The sequence below is a fragment of the Papio anubis genome, chromosome 4, assembly GCF_008728515.1.
Source record: "Papio anubis isolate 15944 chromosome 4, Panubis1.0, whole genome shotgun sequence".
Lineage (NCBI taxonomy): Eukaryota > Metazoa > Chordata > Mammalia > Primates > Cercopithecidae > Papio > Papio anubis.
This window is the reverse complement of record NC_044979.1, coordinates 25,483,516-25,501,706: the sequence shown is the minus strand read 5'-3', so window position 1 is coordinate 25,501,706 and position 18,191 is coordinate 25,483,516. Positions and strand designations below refer to the sequence as shown.

At 40.1% G+C, this 18,191-nt stretch overlaps 1 protein-coding gene across 2 annotated transcripts in view; it reads right to left on the bottom strand.

Annotated features, from left to right (window-relative positions):
• Positions 1-18,191, bottom strand: part of CHCHD3 (coiled-coil-helix-coiled-coil-helix domain containing 3) — a 293,839-nt gene that overhangs the window by 271,014 nt on the left and 4,634 nt on the right. For both annotated transcript variants that reach the window (XM_021936280.2, XM_031665149.1), the window contains exon 2: positions 10,754-10,841. In XM_021936280.2, coding sequence (XP_021791972.2) covers positions 10,754-10,841 — 88 coding nt within the window. The remainder of the gene's footprint in view (positions 1-10,753; positions 10,842-18,191) is intronic.

Below are 18,191 nucleotides of genomic sequence, written 5' to 3'. Positions count from 1 at the left end.
AGAAAGACCACTCTTTCAAGAAGAAAATAAGCTACGATCCTCAAGTGAGAAGCTGATATCCAGCACGAGAACAGCCGCACAAGAGAAGATACAGTGAAGAGAAGCCCAACTCTCAAGTGTCCCAGAGTTTTGACAACAGGAAGAGAGCAGGGGATTCTACTAGAAAAGGGAGCCGGGGTAAGACCTATTTTTCCAAGTTAGGGACCTACCTCTAGACACCCTAACCAAACCTCACCTGAAACTCCTAACCTAAAATTCCAGGGGGCAAAGGTACTAATGTCAGATTAACTTCGACCCAATGGAGGAGGAAAATGAGGAGGGTAGCAGGAACTGAGAGTGGGAGGGTCCAAGAAGGGAAAATCCCAACTCACTTCAGCACTCACCAAAACTTGGCAAGTCTACACAGATGATTTCCTTTCTAAATTAAATTAATAACTAGGAGGAGGACATGAACCTCCACATCAATGTTTCCAAATCCAGAGCCCCGCTCCCTAGCTACTCCTCCACAAACTCGTAGTTTTCCCCAGATGGTACTCAAGTAAGTGCCTCTTCCAAAAGGGCTTCCTTGGGTCCACTATGATTGAGACCTGAGACTGGCATTATATAGGCACCATCAGGAGCCTGGTGAAGACACTCACATCCATGCCCAGTAGAACCAACCTAAGAGAAAGATCTCTTTTCCTGCTTGCCTCTTAGTGACACAGGCACTTGTACATATCAGGCTTCATTATCTGATTTGCTTTAGCTCACGCATTCCACAAACATTTATGAGGCACCTAACTCTATAATACAGTCACTGTGGCTGAGTGTACAGACCATGGGAAGCGAACAGTCACTTCTTTCAAAGGCTCATAATTAAATGGGAAAAACAGACAAGTAAACATGTAATTACAACACAATGAAGTACATACGATTACAAGGATCAGTACTAAAGAGAATTAGTAACACAAGAAAAGGAAATTCTTCAAAATGGTATCAACTTGGAAGGTCTACACTGAGAAGATAAAGAAATGGCTCTTGAAGGAAATCTCCTTGACCCTCTGAGACTTCCTCTTTTCCTGCTTTGCCTAATTGCCTGGCCTCAACAGGTCAACGTTTACCTGCAGCGAACACACACAGTCCTATAACGGCTTCTCACCTAGGCAAAGAAAGGTCAGCACCAAAGCAAGGGGGAGTGCTGCAGGAAGTGCCAGAAGAGGAGGTCCTGGGAGGACCAATGAGAAAACAGAAGCTGTGGGATCTGGAGGAGAGGGGTGTGTGACGGGCAGTGGCAGCACCACGTGACGCGTGGTACGAGAGACGTGCACAGGGTGCCACAGGCCCACACAGGAGGGGCATCTCACCAGGACTGGGTCTCAGGAAAAGCTTCCTGGGGTAACTGGTTTCTAGGCAGGAATCTGAACAATGAGCAGGAGTTTGCCAGATGAAAGGTAGGTAAGAGATGAGATACAGTTGGGGCAGGGCTAGAAGTTGGAACAGTGTTCAGACAGAAGGAACAACATGGTCAAAAACCCAAAAGGAGGCCGGGCGTGATGGCTCAGGCCTGTAATTCCGGCACTTTGGGAGGCTGAGATGGGTGGATCACCTGGCGTCAGGAGTTTGAGACCAGCCTGGCCAACATGGTGAAACCCTGTGTCTACTAAAAATACAAAAAATTAGCCGGGCGTGGTGGTGGGCACCTGTAATCCCAGCTACTAGGGAGGCTGAGGCAGGAGAATCACTTGAACCCGGGAGGCAGAGGTTACAGTGAGCCAAGATTGAGGCATTGCACTCCAGCCTGGGCAACAACAGCAAAACTCTGTATCAAAATTAAAAAGCTCAAAAGGATAAGTCTGAGGATATGCAAGAACTTCAATATGACTAGACAAAGAAGTTCAACATGACAGACAAAGGTCTGTCTGCCAGCAAGGTCCTGTACAAAAGCAGTATATGGGCTCAATCCCATGAAATTCCCAGAGAAGACTAGAGCAGGAGATGGACTGTACAGCACCTTGCTGGCTATGTAAGAGATCTGGGCTGCATCCTAACAGGAAGGCCAGGGCGGGGTGGAGGGCTCAAGTTTCTAACAGAGGAATGGCATTAGTTTCATGCTTTGGAAAGAAACTAGGGCTGTAGTGAGAATAAACCAGGGAATGAAAGACTAAAGGCAGGCACCCCAAGCAAGAGTCTGTCAGGGCAATGCAAGAAAAAGATGATAGTGGCCAGACTAGGGCAATGACGCCAGGGATGGAAGAAACTGAAAAACTTAACATCATAAAATGGGAAATGCAGAGCAAGGCTATACTGCTCATCAAATACAGACAAGGTCTGCGAGTGACCCTTGCAGGACTACAGCAACGATGGGTGTGGACAAGCAAAAAAAAAAAAAAAAAAAAAAAAAGCCCTATGAGAAAAGAGCAAGGTGCAAGTGCACAAAGTGAGGAAGAAAGCAGCAGCACTCACTCAGCTGACAAAGGAAAGAAGTCCTGCCAACACAGTGAGTACACAGGAGCTGGTTGCTGGCAGCCGTGTACTTGCCTGCCATGCAAGCTGTGAGATGTTCCAAACACCTTGTATCTTTATAGTAATGTGAGTTATCATGACTACCCTGGAACTGAAAGTAATTTCAAGCTCCAATCATTTGATGCTGGCTAATTAAAACCCATATTTCAATTAACCGCTCATTCAGGGGAAGCAGGGCATACAGAACCAGAATATTGTCATAAGCATGCCATAGCAATTGGGTGACATGGAGATCCTTACTATAATGATCCACATGGGTTCCCGAGGCTTTTCAAGGAACACTCAAGTACAGTGACAGCTGTCAACAAAGTGTCAAGTAGCCCTGGGGGCAGAGAAGGTTTAAAAGGGGACTTAAAAGCACTTACTGTTCCCTGGTAGCACTGATTTGGCCTAATACAGAGCACTATAGGAGTGACTCTGAATAAACCAGGCAGGCAGGAGAGGGTAAAGGGAAGAAGTGAAATGCTGGATCAGACCTTACTTCTTAGAATTTTTTTTTTTTTTTAACAAGGGAAAACATCATCATCATCAACAATAACCTACTATTTGGCTGACAGCTGGAAAGTCAATGGATTGATTTTGAATCTCTCTGCTTGCAATAGGAAAATGTACATTTGAAACTCCCTTGGACAACTTATTACAAGAGATATGGGCCATCCAGATGATGCTCTCAAGTGTGTCAAATTACAAGAAAGGCAAAAATATTGTTAATATTGTTTACAACAAATGTATGAAATGTAAATCAAAAATAGTATTTCTATGTATATGTCCTATGCTTTATATTCTATTAGTTTTGCTTGAATAACCAATGCCGTATTTTATTTTATAAATCTTGAAGCATGATTACAAAATTTATATCACTGTTTTACCTAGTTTTCTTAATATAGTTTTGGTGACACCCATGATTTGCTTGGTTATGCCAAGTAACAACACTTGTTCTGTGAGAAAATACAATCCACTAGCCCGTAATTGCATTTAAAGTTAGTGTCCAGGATCTACGGCAGCAAAACTGCGGAGCTTCTTTAAAACAGCATCTTTTTTCCCTGCTGTCATTGAAATTACTGGGTCGTAACTCCTGAGTTAATTTCCAGCTCCTGAGTACTGTGACTCTACGACATTACTATATTTCTAATCTACATTACACAACATACCTAACAAAACAGCTGCTTCTTTCTAGTAACTTAGGGGCAAGTAGGGAGTGTCCAGCCCACCTGACTTCATACCACCTAGAAGCACCAATGCAAAGTAAATTATGCTGCTGCAGTCACAAGGGCAGGGACCTCTGAAGACACAATAAAAAGCAGCTGAAGCCAGTGGTTAATCCATTAACTAGGAAATCAATGGGCGGAAGTTCCTAGTCACAGAAAACGATCAGAAGGTGTGACTCACTGACATTTCAGAACCTACCAAGCTTTATCTCTAGTTCATTCCCTCTCCCACTGAAGCACTTTCTTCATGTGACTCCCTTTTGACCATTCCAAAATACCACGGAATACAAACCACATTGCTAATGACAAGAAAGGAAGTTTTCTATGCCCTCCTCTCAATTTTAAAATAAAGTCAGCCTAAAGGTTTTCTGGATTCTCAAAAATAAATCCAACATAGAGAGGAATCAAGTAGCACAGAGAAAAGGTGCCCTCGGCCTGGGGAGAAAGTACTGAAGCGTGAGTCAAGGACTGCCACTACCCATCCATGGAGCCGTAGTTACCATGTCCAGCCAAGTCCTCCTCTGCCCTGCCACTCTTCCTAGACCAGGCAGCAGCTGACCTTCCTGATTGCTAGTTTCCAACTAACATCCTTTCTTTACCTTATCCTTCCAAGGATCCACTTGCTTCATTCACCTTCCCTGCTCAGAACTCATCCGTTACACCCTAGACTGCCACGCTGTCTCACGCAGTTGAGGGCAACTTTATTTATTTATTTGTTTGTTTATTTATTTTTGCAATAGGGCCAATTACGGTCAAACAAAAATGCTTATGGGGCTGCTTCTTTACTAAACCGAAGATGAAAATGACTTTATTTAGTACTATCGCAGAAAATACATATTCTTACCACTCTGATTTGTTTATTGGATATAAAAATATCAATAAGAAAACCAGCACTATATTTTTAAGAATAAAAATGTTACTAATATCTGGGTATATCTGAAGGCACAACTAATGTAACTTTCCAGTCTTGCATCCTAAAATGAGATGGAACACCTCCGTAGCTGCCCAGGCCCTATAGGATAGAATTAAACTGATTGACTTCAACCTACCCACCCATGAGACCCTACAAGAAACCTTTATCTGAATTAATCTGGTCTGTGTGCTAACTCTACCAGGATTACCTTCTACTCTAACCCCTCTCCCGTCCCCCTTAGCCTCAAGTTTGGCTCAAGTTCACTTCCCCTGATGCCAGGCCTGCCTGCCAAAGCTCCTGATGCTCTTTGTCTGAATTTCTAAAGCACTTTCCACACCTCTTATACATTCTATCTCACTCACGTATTCATTCTAACAGAGAAGGCAACTAAACTAGTACTCATTCACTACACTGTAACATTAAATATGCTTAGACCAAACTAGTAATTCCTTGAAGGTCAAAGATGGTGGCAATGCTACCACTTGTTGACTGATGGGACTAACCATGAAGTTCTTCAACCCTAGACTGTTGGCAGATTTCTTTTTCAGAGCAGAATATGCTGACTTAGAGAATTAGATTTAATGCCTTTAATTCAACAGCAATTACGTTTCTTACCATTAGGAACAGTCAGGCAAATCATCCATTATGGCCCACAAAAAAAGTACAGAATTGAGACACAGGCATCGACAAAGTTTCACATATTAAAAGTTGGAAACCTAGACGTTCAGTTCTTGTAACTCGAGTCAAAGGAATAAGCTTACTTTCTCTGAACTCTCCCTACAGTGTTATCTCTAAATGAGCCTTAAAGAGCTGTTTTAAAATAACTAGGAGGGCCAGATTCCGGGAGAAAAATACACAGAACTTATAGATGAATCTATTTCCCAAAATTGGCTGTTTAGTTTAGGCTGTGCTATTTCCTGCTCAAATTGGTTTCCTGCAATTTGTTAAGGCTGCCAAATACTTAGTGATCTCAGTGATATACTTAACACAAACTGGCAAATCTTTGTTATTTTTCACAATGACAAGAAATTTAGAGAAACTTCTACAGTGAGGACAATAATAAAAGTAAGGTCATTTGTCTTGTTTTTTTCCAGATTCATCATTTTTATCTGGTTGCCAGTAGTTTACAAAAACAACAAAATGTCTCCTAATATCATTTCCTGTCTGTTTCTTCGTATTGATTTGGGGACAGTTTCTTCAGCGGTAGGGTCAACCATGAGAGGTCTGACCTCATTATAAGCCAGAAAAACTAAAAGATCAGGTTGGAAAGGAAACAATCAATACCCAAAATTGATTTTTTAAAATCAAAAGATGCAAGATGTTAATGAAAAGGTAAGTTTATAACTACATGCAATGACATCTCCTTATGTCAGCCTAAGAAGAAAATTATCTGGTGTAAAAGCAAACCAATATAGTTGAGATAACGCAGCAGAAAATTTGAGGCAGCAAGGACACAGTTAAGTTCTTTAGAGCACATTCATTTATTAAAGTGGCATTACAATCTGCTGTGTGTCACACAGTGTATTATTTTACCCAAACAGCTTTACATGCAAATACTTATTGCAACGAGCCATTGATCTGGTTCAAGGTTTAGCAAAAAAATTATATTTTTTATGAAAAAAAGTTTCAGTAAAGTCTTTAGAGGAACCCACCTTCTTACAGTATAAAATGTATTCTCAAAACTATTTTTATGACAAAATTGAGTTTCTATATACAGAAATCCTAGGGCTCTCAGTTCATCAAATACACTGCCCTATATTCACACATATGAATAGCCTAGGGCTGGTATGACTAAGAGTCCTGTGAGAAAGAAGGCTTTGTAATAAATACTTAAAATTCAACTCACATTTAATATATAATTTACTTCATACTGAAAAATGTAAAAAAGGCAAGTGACACTTTTATCAATACATTTTTGTAGGCTTGAAAAATTATTTCATAACACATCTAAATTTTAAATCATAAGAAATCTATTATTGAGTACTAACTAAAACCCCTAAATGAGACAAACTCAGAACAGAACATAAATTTTCAGGCTTCCTGCTTTTATAAATCAATTTTTTTAATTCTAAGAAGAATGAATCTTTGTTAATTTACACGTAGTCGAACTGCATTCTTAACCTAAAGCAAGATCATTTCAAAATAGCATGCTAAATCTTAATTCTTTTTTGGGTTAGGTTGGAATGGGTGAGAGAAACCATGTACTCAAAGAACCTGTCCTATGACCCTTGTTGAGTCCTTTTCACATCATGGTGCAGACAGAAAATAAAAAGCACTGGTGTATTCTAGATCAGAGCTATGCAACATAACTGTCTGCAATAACAGAAATGCCCTATATCTGCACTGTCCAATATGGTAGTCACAAGCCACATGCGGTTACTGAGCATAAAGTGTGATGAGTGCAACTTGGGAGCTGAAGTTTTCATTTGATCATTGACTTAATTTTCACTTAACTTTTAAGAGCCACATGTGACTAGTGGCTTCCATTTGGAGAGTGTAGTTCTAGCCTGACCACTGAAACACAAGATGGCATACTTTTTTTTTTTTTTTTTGAGATGGACTCTCACTCTGTTGCCCAGGCTGAAGTGCAACGGAGCAATCTTGGCTCACTGCAACCTACACCTCCCAGATTCAATCGATTCTCATGCCTGTCTCCCAAGTAGCTGGGATTACAGGCATGTGCCACCACGCCCAGCTATTTTTTGTATTTTTAGTAGAGATAGGGATTCACCATGTTAGGCAGGCTGGTCCCAAACTCCTGACCTCAGGTGATCCGCCCACTTCGACCTCCCAAAGTGATGGGATTACAGGCATGAGCCACCAAACCCAGCCCACAAGATGGCATTCTAAGAGCTTTCAGTGCCCAGGCTGGTCACAGCTGGTCATGGACCACAGAATTCATCAGTCATTTCAAATGGAGAGTGAGAAGGGATGGGTCCCTCAGCAAAGCCAGAGCTCTTCACATCGGTGTCATGCTCTTCGGGCCAGACACACCACAGAACTCACAGAAAACCTCCTGACCCATCCCCACTCTCTCAAAGTGTCAAAACAACCCAAGAAAGAAAACATTTTCTCTCCTTCCACTCACTATTTGAGAGTCAATATGGGAAAAACTGAGAACAACCAACAATCACTTATAGACAACAGGTTCTTTCCTTAATTCAAGCAGAACATCACTAAAAAGCAGCTCCTTTGTTCCAACTAGTTTCTGTCATATCCTTTCTAAAGCAAGATGTCATTCAAATTAAAATAAGACAAAGTGGTTAACAGCATTTGCTCTGGAGTCAGACAAACTTGAATGTAACTCTCATCTCCTTTGCTCACCAGCTGTGTGACTTTGGGCAAAATAATTAATCACTTCAAGTGTCAGTTTCCTTCTACGTAAAATGGGTTATCACAGGTCCTTCTTCCTAGGGTTATAACGATGAAATGAGGTAAGACATACACAGGATTTAGAAGAGTACCTACCACGTAATAAATTTTGTTTAAGTGTCATCTGTCATTACTTCAGTATATTGAATGAATCATCATCATCATCACCCTCACTGCTTAATATAGGAGGTAGGAAAAAAAATCTACCTACAACGAATCATACTTTAGAACAAATTCCGATTTTAAATGTATCCATACATCATCATTCTTTTTTTAACACCAAGAAAATGTTTTAATTAAACTGCAGAAACAATGGGTATAGCATAGAATATTCACAAGCAAAAAGATACACCACGTCATAAGTACTTACAAAGTTACAAACCATTTGCTTCCTTAACATTTTCCATATTTTAAGTTCATACATGTAGATATGAACAGATTCACCATTTTGAGGAAGGGGAGGAAGCAAGGGTACATTTATCGTCAGCGAGATGTGCTCACTGTACGCGATGGTATTTATATGCAAGGCCCGAGTGACTGGAAGTGCAGTTGTTGGGCATTTTAATAAACTGGACAGCCATTTGTTTCTGCACGACAAGGCATCTTCTTAAGCCAAAATATTTGATAAACTTAATTTCAGTATCTCCTAGGTTTCTTTTATACTATGTTTCTACCTCCCTTATAGTCTTGTTATATATGTAGTTTATCTGCCAAAAAAAGAACTTTTTCCTATTTTTGCATCTTTTCAAAATACCTGGCTTACTTATTTGCATAACAGAAACATTCAATAAATGTCACCTGAATTAAACGTATAGAACTCTCCAAAATGAACAAAAGTAGCTACTTTTAAAATGGATAATGCCCTTAAATTAATTCAACAAACAATAAGCACTTACCGAGAAGCAGGTACACTATCCTAGGAGCTGAGAATTCAGCTGTGAACAAACAGATAGATGAGGAACAAGTTCCCTGGAGCTTATCTTCTAGTGAAGATAGCAGTCACAGTGAATAAGTAGAGGAAGGGTGATAGGAGATGATGAATAATGTGATGATGTTGGAAGGCAGACAGGGACCAGTCATGATATATGATGGAAGCCCAGGGAAGCAGCTCAGACTATATTCTACGTACCATGGAGAGCCACCTCTGGGACACAACTTGACCTGATTTGCTTTTCTTCAATAGATTGTGAGGACTTCTGTGTGCACAGCACAGGGCGGAGGAGTGGAAGCAGGGGGCCAGTTAAGAGACTTCTGCAGAAGACAGTGGTTATCTATCTGGATTGGAGCTATAGCAGAGGAGATGGATGCAAAAGGAACATATTTAGACATGTTTTAGAGATGGAGTTGACAAGACTAGCTAACAGTCTGATGTAAGGAGTAAGGAAAAAAGAAAACAAGGATGAATCCCCAAGAAAGGGCTTGACTACCTGTGCCATCTACTGGGAAAGACAGAGAAGAAAAGCAAGTCTGGGGGTGAAAATAAAGGTTGATTTTGGATATGTTAAGTTGAGAAATCGGTAAGGGGAGATTTCAAGTAGGCAGTTGTCTATTATAACGTCTGGAATTTCAGAGAAAAGGTCAGGGCTAGATATATAATTTTGGGAGTCACAGGCATCTAGACAAAGATTTCAAAACCATACATTGGGACAAGATTACTTAGTAGAAATCAGCAAAGAACCCTGGACTGAGGATTGCAAGTAGGGTGGAAGGAAAACCAAGAGTGTGGTCCAGAAGCCAAAAAAAGGGTTTCTAACAAGGAAGGCAGGCTCACTTTCTATTTAGCATTAATTAACTGTGAATCCTCAACTCTAGTAGTAAACAAGAAGCTTCAAAGGGGTAAGAACTATTTCTTATTCACCTTGGTACCCTCTCCTCTAAACATATCAGAAGCTCAATTCATGTTTACTGACTTAATGATTAGTAAGCAGGCGGTGGGGGGGTCACAATTGGCCCAAGTGAATGTCATTTGGGCAGGATCTCATCTTTCTCAATTTCACAGTCTAGAGACAGATTTCCCCTTTGTGATAAGTACAGGAAAATCTCACTTAATCCAAAATTAATTATCCCAATTATTTTCTTGTTGCCATTTCACAATAAATAGCATATCTATCCATCAACTGGGCAGTATCAAGAACAGTGCCGGACACATAGCTGGTGCTTAGTAAAATATTGGATAAACAGATGAGTGTGGCAGGAGAGAGAAAAGGGAGAAGAAAGAGCATTAAGTCTCTTATCCAGCAGGACCTACAGATAAAATTAGGCTTAATAATTCTTTATGGATTCCATTTGCCACCATATTTCCATCAATAACTAAGACTGACTGCGACAAACTAAATCTTTTATAAACTTGGAAGAAATTTATTAGAAAATAAAAACATTTGGAATATTTCACAATTTGAAAATAGCAAATCAATATTTTCTAAGTTCAATTTTTTTAATAAATATTTATTCCTAAATCTCTAATATCCCTATAAGCAATCCATTTTATACAAAAAGATATAAAGTAACTTTCCAAAGCCTAGTAGAGGATTCAGGAGTGGGAAGAGAAAACAAAATGTTCAAAGACTGTTTGAAAATAGTTTCATTATTAGTACAAAACATTTTAAAAGAAACCCCAATACTGACTTCTAATATTCCTTATAAAAAGCTAAACATCCAAATAATGAAAGACAGAATGCTAGAGAACTTGACTATTGAGTCAACTTTTTCCATTTATAATTTTTCTCCTAAAAACCCTCAAATTAAAATTTAGCAATACCTGAGGCACCATAAGCACCAGAATACCGCTGAGACTTCGAACCAGATGGAGAGGATTCCTTCATTCGATCAATCACATTTTCCGAAAGCTGGAAAAGCAACATCAAAATAAAATCAATTATAAAAGAGCAAGAATGAAAACCAATGCAATAACATCCAAGTAATTTAGTCATCCATATCCATACATATGACAAATGGCCTAAAGAAATTAGGCTAAATCTAACAGCCATAAAACCAGAAGGAAGAATAATTTTAAGATTTCAAGATGCACCCCACAGCACTGTTCCTTTATTTTCTCCAATGCACTGCTAATTGTTCATTATAAATAACTACACTGTTCATTTTATACTGTGCACAAAATTGTATCTCTGAGGAAATGTATGCTATCTAAACTTCAACTTTCCTCCCCTAATCCTACACACTTATTTATGCATTAATGGGCCTTAGCTCCTTCTCTCCCTCTAGTCCCGAAGGAAAGTGTTCCTTCCCCCTCCCCTCCCTCCGGTTCAAAGCTAACCACATACAATCGCTCTTTCAACAGATTTCATGATGCATCGACTATGTGCCAGAAACTAGGCTAGATTCTGAGTATTCAAAATTATCAAGTGCTTAAAGCATAATAGAATAAACAACCAGCAGGCATTTAAATATAACACGAAGACTGCTACCTGAGTGAGTCAGCATGTAATGGAAGTATACAGAAACCATAATGGGCAGCACATGTAGCCAGGCTTTGAAGACAGGGCTGGAGCAGAGGATTAGGGAAGATTTACAAGGTAAGGATGCGTAAAAGTTAGGAAGAGATGCAGTGGGATAAAAGTGCTCCTGGGCGAGAAAAATCACATTAAAGTACAGATGAAAACCAGAATTTGCCACCGTTAGACATACAAGTGGAGATATCAAGTAGGCAGCTGGCAATAGAGCAGAGGCTCTGAGGAACACCCAGGCCTGCGGATTTGAGAGTCATCATTCCCACAGTTACTATCGCGTCACCCTTTTTTATTTTCTTTATAGCACTTACCACTATCTGGTATTTGCCTTTCACTAGAAAGAAAGCTCCGTGAAAGCATGGATTTGGCTGTCGTATCGCTACATTCCCAGAGCCTCACTAAGCCTAGTTAATTGAATGAATCAATGAAACAATATGAATAAATGGCTGAAGCAAGAAAGTGGAAGGGGGCATAGTGAAAGAGAAGGTGGGGAGGGAAGGTATAGATTCCAGGATTTTGAGGATTCTTAGTGAACTCTTCAGTTGAAACAGTTTGAACTTGATCCTGAGGGTACCTGAGCACTACTGAAGGATTTGAAGCACGGGAATGGCACAATCGGATTAACACTTTAGGAAAATCACTCTGGCTACAGTGTAGAGAACAGATTGGAGGGGGACAAGAACAGAAGCAGGATCCCTGAAGGAGGCTAAAGGACCAATTAAGAAGCTATTAAGCATATGTCCACACAAAGACTTGCACAGGAATGTTCATAGCAGCATTATTCATAAGAGCAAGAGTGGAAATAAACACATGTCTATCTACGGTGAATGGATAAACAAAATCTTACATATCCATATAATAGAACACAACTCAGCAGTAAAGAGCAGTGAAGTTCTGACATATGCTACAGCACAGATAGACCCAAAAATCATTAAACTAAGTGAAAGAAGCAAACACAAGGGCCTACATTGAATGATTCTATTTATATGAAATACATGAAACACCCAGAAAAAGCATCCCTATAGAGGAGATAAGTAGTTGCCTAGAGCTGGGGTGGGAATAGGGATTAACTGTAAATGGGCACAAGAGATCTTATTGGGATGATAAAAATATTCTAAAATTGGCTTGTAGTGATGTTTGCACAACTCAGTAAATTTATCAAGTGTTGAATTGCTACTTGGGAGGCTGAGGAGGGAGGATCGCTTGAGCCCAGGAGGTCAAGGCTGCAATGAGCTGTGATCATGACACTCACTGTGCTCCAGCTTGGGCAACAGAGCAAGATCCTATCTAGAAAAAAAAAAAAAAAAAAAAAGTGTTGGAATGTAAACTTAAAATAGGTGAATTTCATGGCATGTAAATTACTCTACAGTAATTTACTTTAATAAGCTTTAAAAAAAAAAAAAAAAAAAGCTATTATGGTAATCCAAGGGAGAACACACTTAAAAGGTATTTAGGATTTAAAATACTAACATTCACTGAGTGCTTATTATGTGCCAGGCGCTACACTAAGCTAGGCACTTCACTTACTTACTCCTTCACAGGCCTATGAGATAGATATTTTTATATCTCTATTTTACAGGCAAAAAAACTGAAGCATAGCCAGATTAAATAACCGGCCCTGGATCAGATACTTTATCAGTAGCAGAGGAAGGATTCGAACCCAAAAAGTCTAAGTCTCAAGATCCCACTCAAACATCCCTCAGCATCACTACCCAATCTCCGAGTAGATGTGGGAGTAAAGCAGAAGTCATCAAGGAAGAGCCCAGGATTTCCATTTCAAGTAACTGAGTGATCCTCCTCCTGTATCAAGGGTCTTCTTCCCATTTCTACTTCCTGAACTCACCACTATCTGGTTTTTACCTTCAGTGCAACAGTGAACATCCTCTGGTAGAAGTCACCAATGACCAAATAAATAACTTTTGATATTTACGTAATTAAGTATTTCATATTTATAAAACATCTTATTTATATGGCTTACCTTTAACATCTAACACCTCTGGCCATTCCCCTCTTCTGGAAAGTCCTCCCTTGGCTTTTCTGACATCCTGCTGTCCTGGTTCTCCGAGGACTCTGGCCACATCTTATCTCTTTTGCAGCTTCCCCTCTCCTGCCTACACTTCAATGCTGAAGGGCCCAACATTCTGTCTTTTGCCCTTATTCTCTTCTTATTCTATGTGCTCTTGTACTGGTACTCTCATCCAATCTCTTGATTTCTAACTGCTGTTGATAAACTAATAAATTCCATTAATAAATGCATTCGCTCGAGCTTGAGACCTATATCCCAGAAGCCCGGTCTCCACACTGAACTGTCTAATGAAAACTTCCTTCTGGCAATCCAGAAGCACCTCACACCCAGTGTCCAAAATTGAACTCACGTTTGCCACAAATCTCTTCTTTCTCCTGCCTTCCTTACCTCATTAATGACACCACAAACACCCAGCTTCCTAAATTCGAACATAGGGCTTGTTCTCAACTCTTCTTTCTCTCTCATTCTTAGCCATGACTTCATCAATCCCTAAATATTTAAGAAATTCCTCTCTTCTCTCATCCCATTTCTCCTGCCCTAATTCCTGCTACCATCCGCCTAAAATGCAAATGTGATAATGGTAACTCTCTACTTCAAATTCTTCAATAGCTACTGTCTGTTTACAGAAAAATTCAAATTCTTTGTACAGCATTCAAGACTTCATCATTTGGTGATGGCCAAACTCTCCAACCTCAAATTCTAGTTTTTTTTCCTTAATATTTCATATCCTGTTCTACACCCATCTCCTTGCCTTTGCACATGCCTACATTGCCTTCTCTCCTGGCCCCTTGGGAGGGAGTCACCTTTCAAGACCCAGTCTAAACATCCAAGCCTTCACTGACCAAACCAGTTGTCCACTCCATCCCAACCCTGCCTACCTAAAGCTACCATTCCTTGTACCCACTGTTCCTTTCTCAAACTTCCAATACAGTCTCAATGAAAGAACAGGTATTAGCCTTTCCACATTCACCTTTCTGCCTTTCCACTAGACTGCAAGCTCCTATATACTAAGTCATTCATTCAACAGATGTCTCCCAGGCCAGGTACTAATCAAGGCCCTGTGATACATCAATAAACTAAATAGCCTATACCTGAACTGTTGCTTATATCTCAGGGCCCAAACCAGAATGGAAGTGAGATGGAAAAGAGAAAGGCTACAGATCAAATGCTGTGTGTGCTCTTTGAAGGAAAAAACTACAACTCCCTTCTGGGAAGACACGAAGACTTTCTATTTGAAAATGCCAGGGCCAGCTGCGTCTTTCCAACAACTGACAGCCACCGGGTATGTTGCTGAAACTCATGTGCGAAGCTGAGATACATCCTAGGAAAATCCCTCTAAGACTGACTCAATTTACACTTGAAAAAAAAAGAGACCCTGAGTAACATTCAGTTACTGGCAGCATCAAGACCAGAAGCAGTAATTCCCAATCTCTAGTCCAATGCTCTACTATTAAATAACATACTCCTTCAATCCCATGCATGTAATAAAAATATATCACTTCCTCTTAAAGAGAAAAAAATGAGCTTTCATTTTTAGAATCTTAAAGCTATTTTAACTGATATATAATATATATAAATCTCAAAAATCAAGTGTTAGCAATAAGCTTTCATCTGAAAAGTTACTATTTTCATCTGAAAAAGTGAAAATATTTATCCCAAGAGATTTTGTGGAGGGATTTTAGTCTTTTGCACCATAATCTATAATTGACTACACAAATATTTGCTACAGCTATTACCCATATAGCTCCAGCCACAGGGACTTTTTATTTCATTTTGGTTCATTCTTATCAACTAGGTCTGAGCTTGTACTGACTCCTCCTCTGTAAGGTGCATGAGGACTAGGCCTACAGCTATTGCAGGCAGCAGCTGCCTAAGTCCTGGTATGGGTGGAGAAGGTGCTCATTTTTCTCTATCTATGTTCTCTGGGTAGTGGAAGTAGAATGTCTCTTTCAACCTAATCACTAATTTCTTGTTAACTTTTTTTTCTTTTTGAGGCTTCTCTGATGTCCCAAGTTGCTACTTAATGTCAAATTCTCACATCAATTCAAAACATTTCCCAGTGGGGTGTTTGGTTATTGTTCAGTCAATTTATAAGCATGCACCAAAGGAGTATACACTAAACCTACTGTAGGCTTCATAAACATACTGTAGGGTTGCCTTATTGAGAGTCCACCTTTCTCTTGTTCTTACAATCATTCAACAACTGTATCCTTAGGCCCTTCCAAAGCAGCACCCATGGCCATCTACAGTTGCACCTCTGCCAGCTCCAAGCACTATTACCCTATTCCCAGTCTGCTCACAGCAATGTAGTTATGAGGCAATAGTCTTGCTGTGTTATCATCTGTATTCAAAGTCAATGCTCTCTGAGCTGACCTTCCCATTGCAGTAGTAAGTTCAGACCTGCACACTCACCTCATCTCCTCTGTGAACAGGGGTACTCACTCGTGAAGCAGCTGACAAGCTTTAGAGATGCTGACCAGGGTTATACACACAATCTGTAGCTGTAGAGCAAACTCATCTTTGTGATGAAAAATGACCCAAAATGGGGGTCAATGGTACAACATAAGTTTCTGCAATGGCAGCCTCTGTGTAAGAAGTAACTTGCAGTTGGGTGCGGTGGCTCACGCCTGTAATCCCAGTACTTTGGGAGGCCGAGGCAGGCAGATCATGAGGTCAGGAGATCGAGGCCATCCTGGCTAACATGGTGAAACTCCGTCTCTACTAAAAATACAAAAAATTAGCCAGGCGTGGTGGCACGCGCCTGTAGTCCCAGCTACTCAGGAAGCTGAGGCAGGAAAATCCCTTGAACCCAGGAGGCGGAGGTTGCAGTGAGCCAAGATCGCACCACTGCGCTCCAGCCTGGGCAACAGAGCGAGATTCTGTCTCAAAAAAAAAAAAAAAGTATCTTATTCAGGAAACACATCTTTTCCTGAACAGGGCACTTGCTTTACAAAAAGCCTTTTCCTATATAATAACCTATACCTATTATACTTGCTTTCCAGACATCTCTGGAATCTGCATCAAGGCAAATACCAAGGGCAATTTACAGAAATTATTTGTAGCAAAGAATAGTGAAATAACATAACCCCCACACACATTGACACTGGGAATTACACCCTGAGGTCCATAGACTGAGTAGTCCATGGATCAATTACTCAACTGTATGCAAAACTGTCGGTTTATTGCATGGTTCTGGCCAGAATCCACAGCTCACAGATCCACAGTGCTCTACGAACTAAAAGAACCACCATTCTAATATAAGAGGCAACCAAGAGAAGCACGTCTGCCGATATTCAGCCCACTGAACTTGACTTTCCACCCTATTCTCTACTGCTCCTAAAGACAAATTTAGGCAAACAGAGCTTGCCAAGTTTAAATTTGTAGTACTCACCACACCAACGTGCTCCACAGAGGGGGAAAGGGCAAGTGTCATCTCCTACAGTCTTCCCACTCATCTCTTCCTACCCAACTTGTTTGGTCTTATCCAAAATTCATGCCAGAAACACCACCCACCAATCCAGAAGACAGAATTTTCTCAGAAACAGGAGATTGGGTGAGATGGACAAACAGAAAGTATTTCTACTCCCAGGGAATAGAGTAGAAAAAGAGGAACTCTCCAGTGGCCCTTCTAAGAGGTAAAGTTACGAGCCACATGAAACAAACAAATCAGCTTCCTGCCTCCAGAAGTTTCTCTTATCTTCTTCCAGATATGTCCTAGCAAATTGATTCAAGAACTCAGACCCATTTTTCTCTCTTGATCCTCCTTCCACTTAGCATAAGTCATTTTCTGTATTAGTTTGCTTTACAATTACCTTTTTAAGACATAGGCTCCAAAAACTTCTACTATTATGTGGGAGAAATTACTCCCCCAAATAGTTATTTAAGGGAAAGGAGGAGAGGGAACCCATACACATGTTCATAGATATATATGAAATATGTAATTCTTAGCTTAGGTTTGTGTTTCTTTACATTTGTCATTAGTAGAAACCATTATCTCTACCTTTATAAAATCCTAGACAACTTAAGATGGTACCCAGCCCAAAAACTTCGTAGAATCTAAAGCTGAAAGAAACGAATCATCTACTACTTAACTAAATTATTTATACAATATTCCTCAACACTCCCAATGGCTGACCCAATTTGTAGTCTCTGATAACATACTCTTCAGAATCCTCAGTAATACCCCATATTAAGTAATCTCTTCATTTACAGTCTCTCAACTGCCAACACTTCCCAAAGCATGAGTTATGTTCCATATTAAGTATCCATACTTCCATAACTGGCTCCTGTTAATTTCAGCTTGCAACTTTAAGGCCCAGCTGCTGACATTCGTTTATGTCTGGAAAGCATAAATATATCTTTGAAAATGATACTCACTGAAGTTGACATTTGCTCTAGAAGAGTTCACTCACAGCTTTGATGTTTCAGATAAACTTGCGAAAGATTGAGCTGTAAGCACACTTTCCAAGCAGGCACGGCAGGTGCCCACAAAAATCCTATCAACCACATGTAATACGAGTAATGAAAATGCTTCGTCTTTCCATCTCTAGGAATTTAGTTTAGCCTTGGGAAGAGGGCAAGGCAAAAACTGACCTTTCATCCAATCCATATGAGTAGTTTCAGATTCAAAGTTGGAATCAGGCACAAAAATACAGGTTATTTTTACGGAAGAGGAAAGAAAAGCTATCAGTTGCTAAGGATAA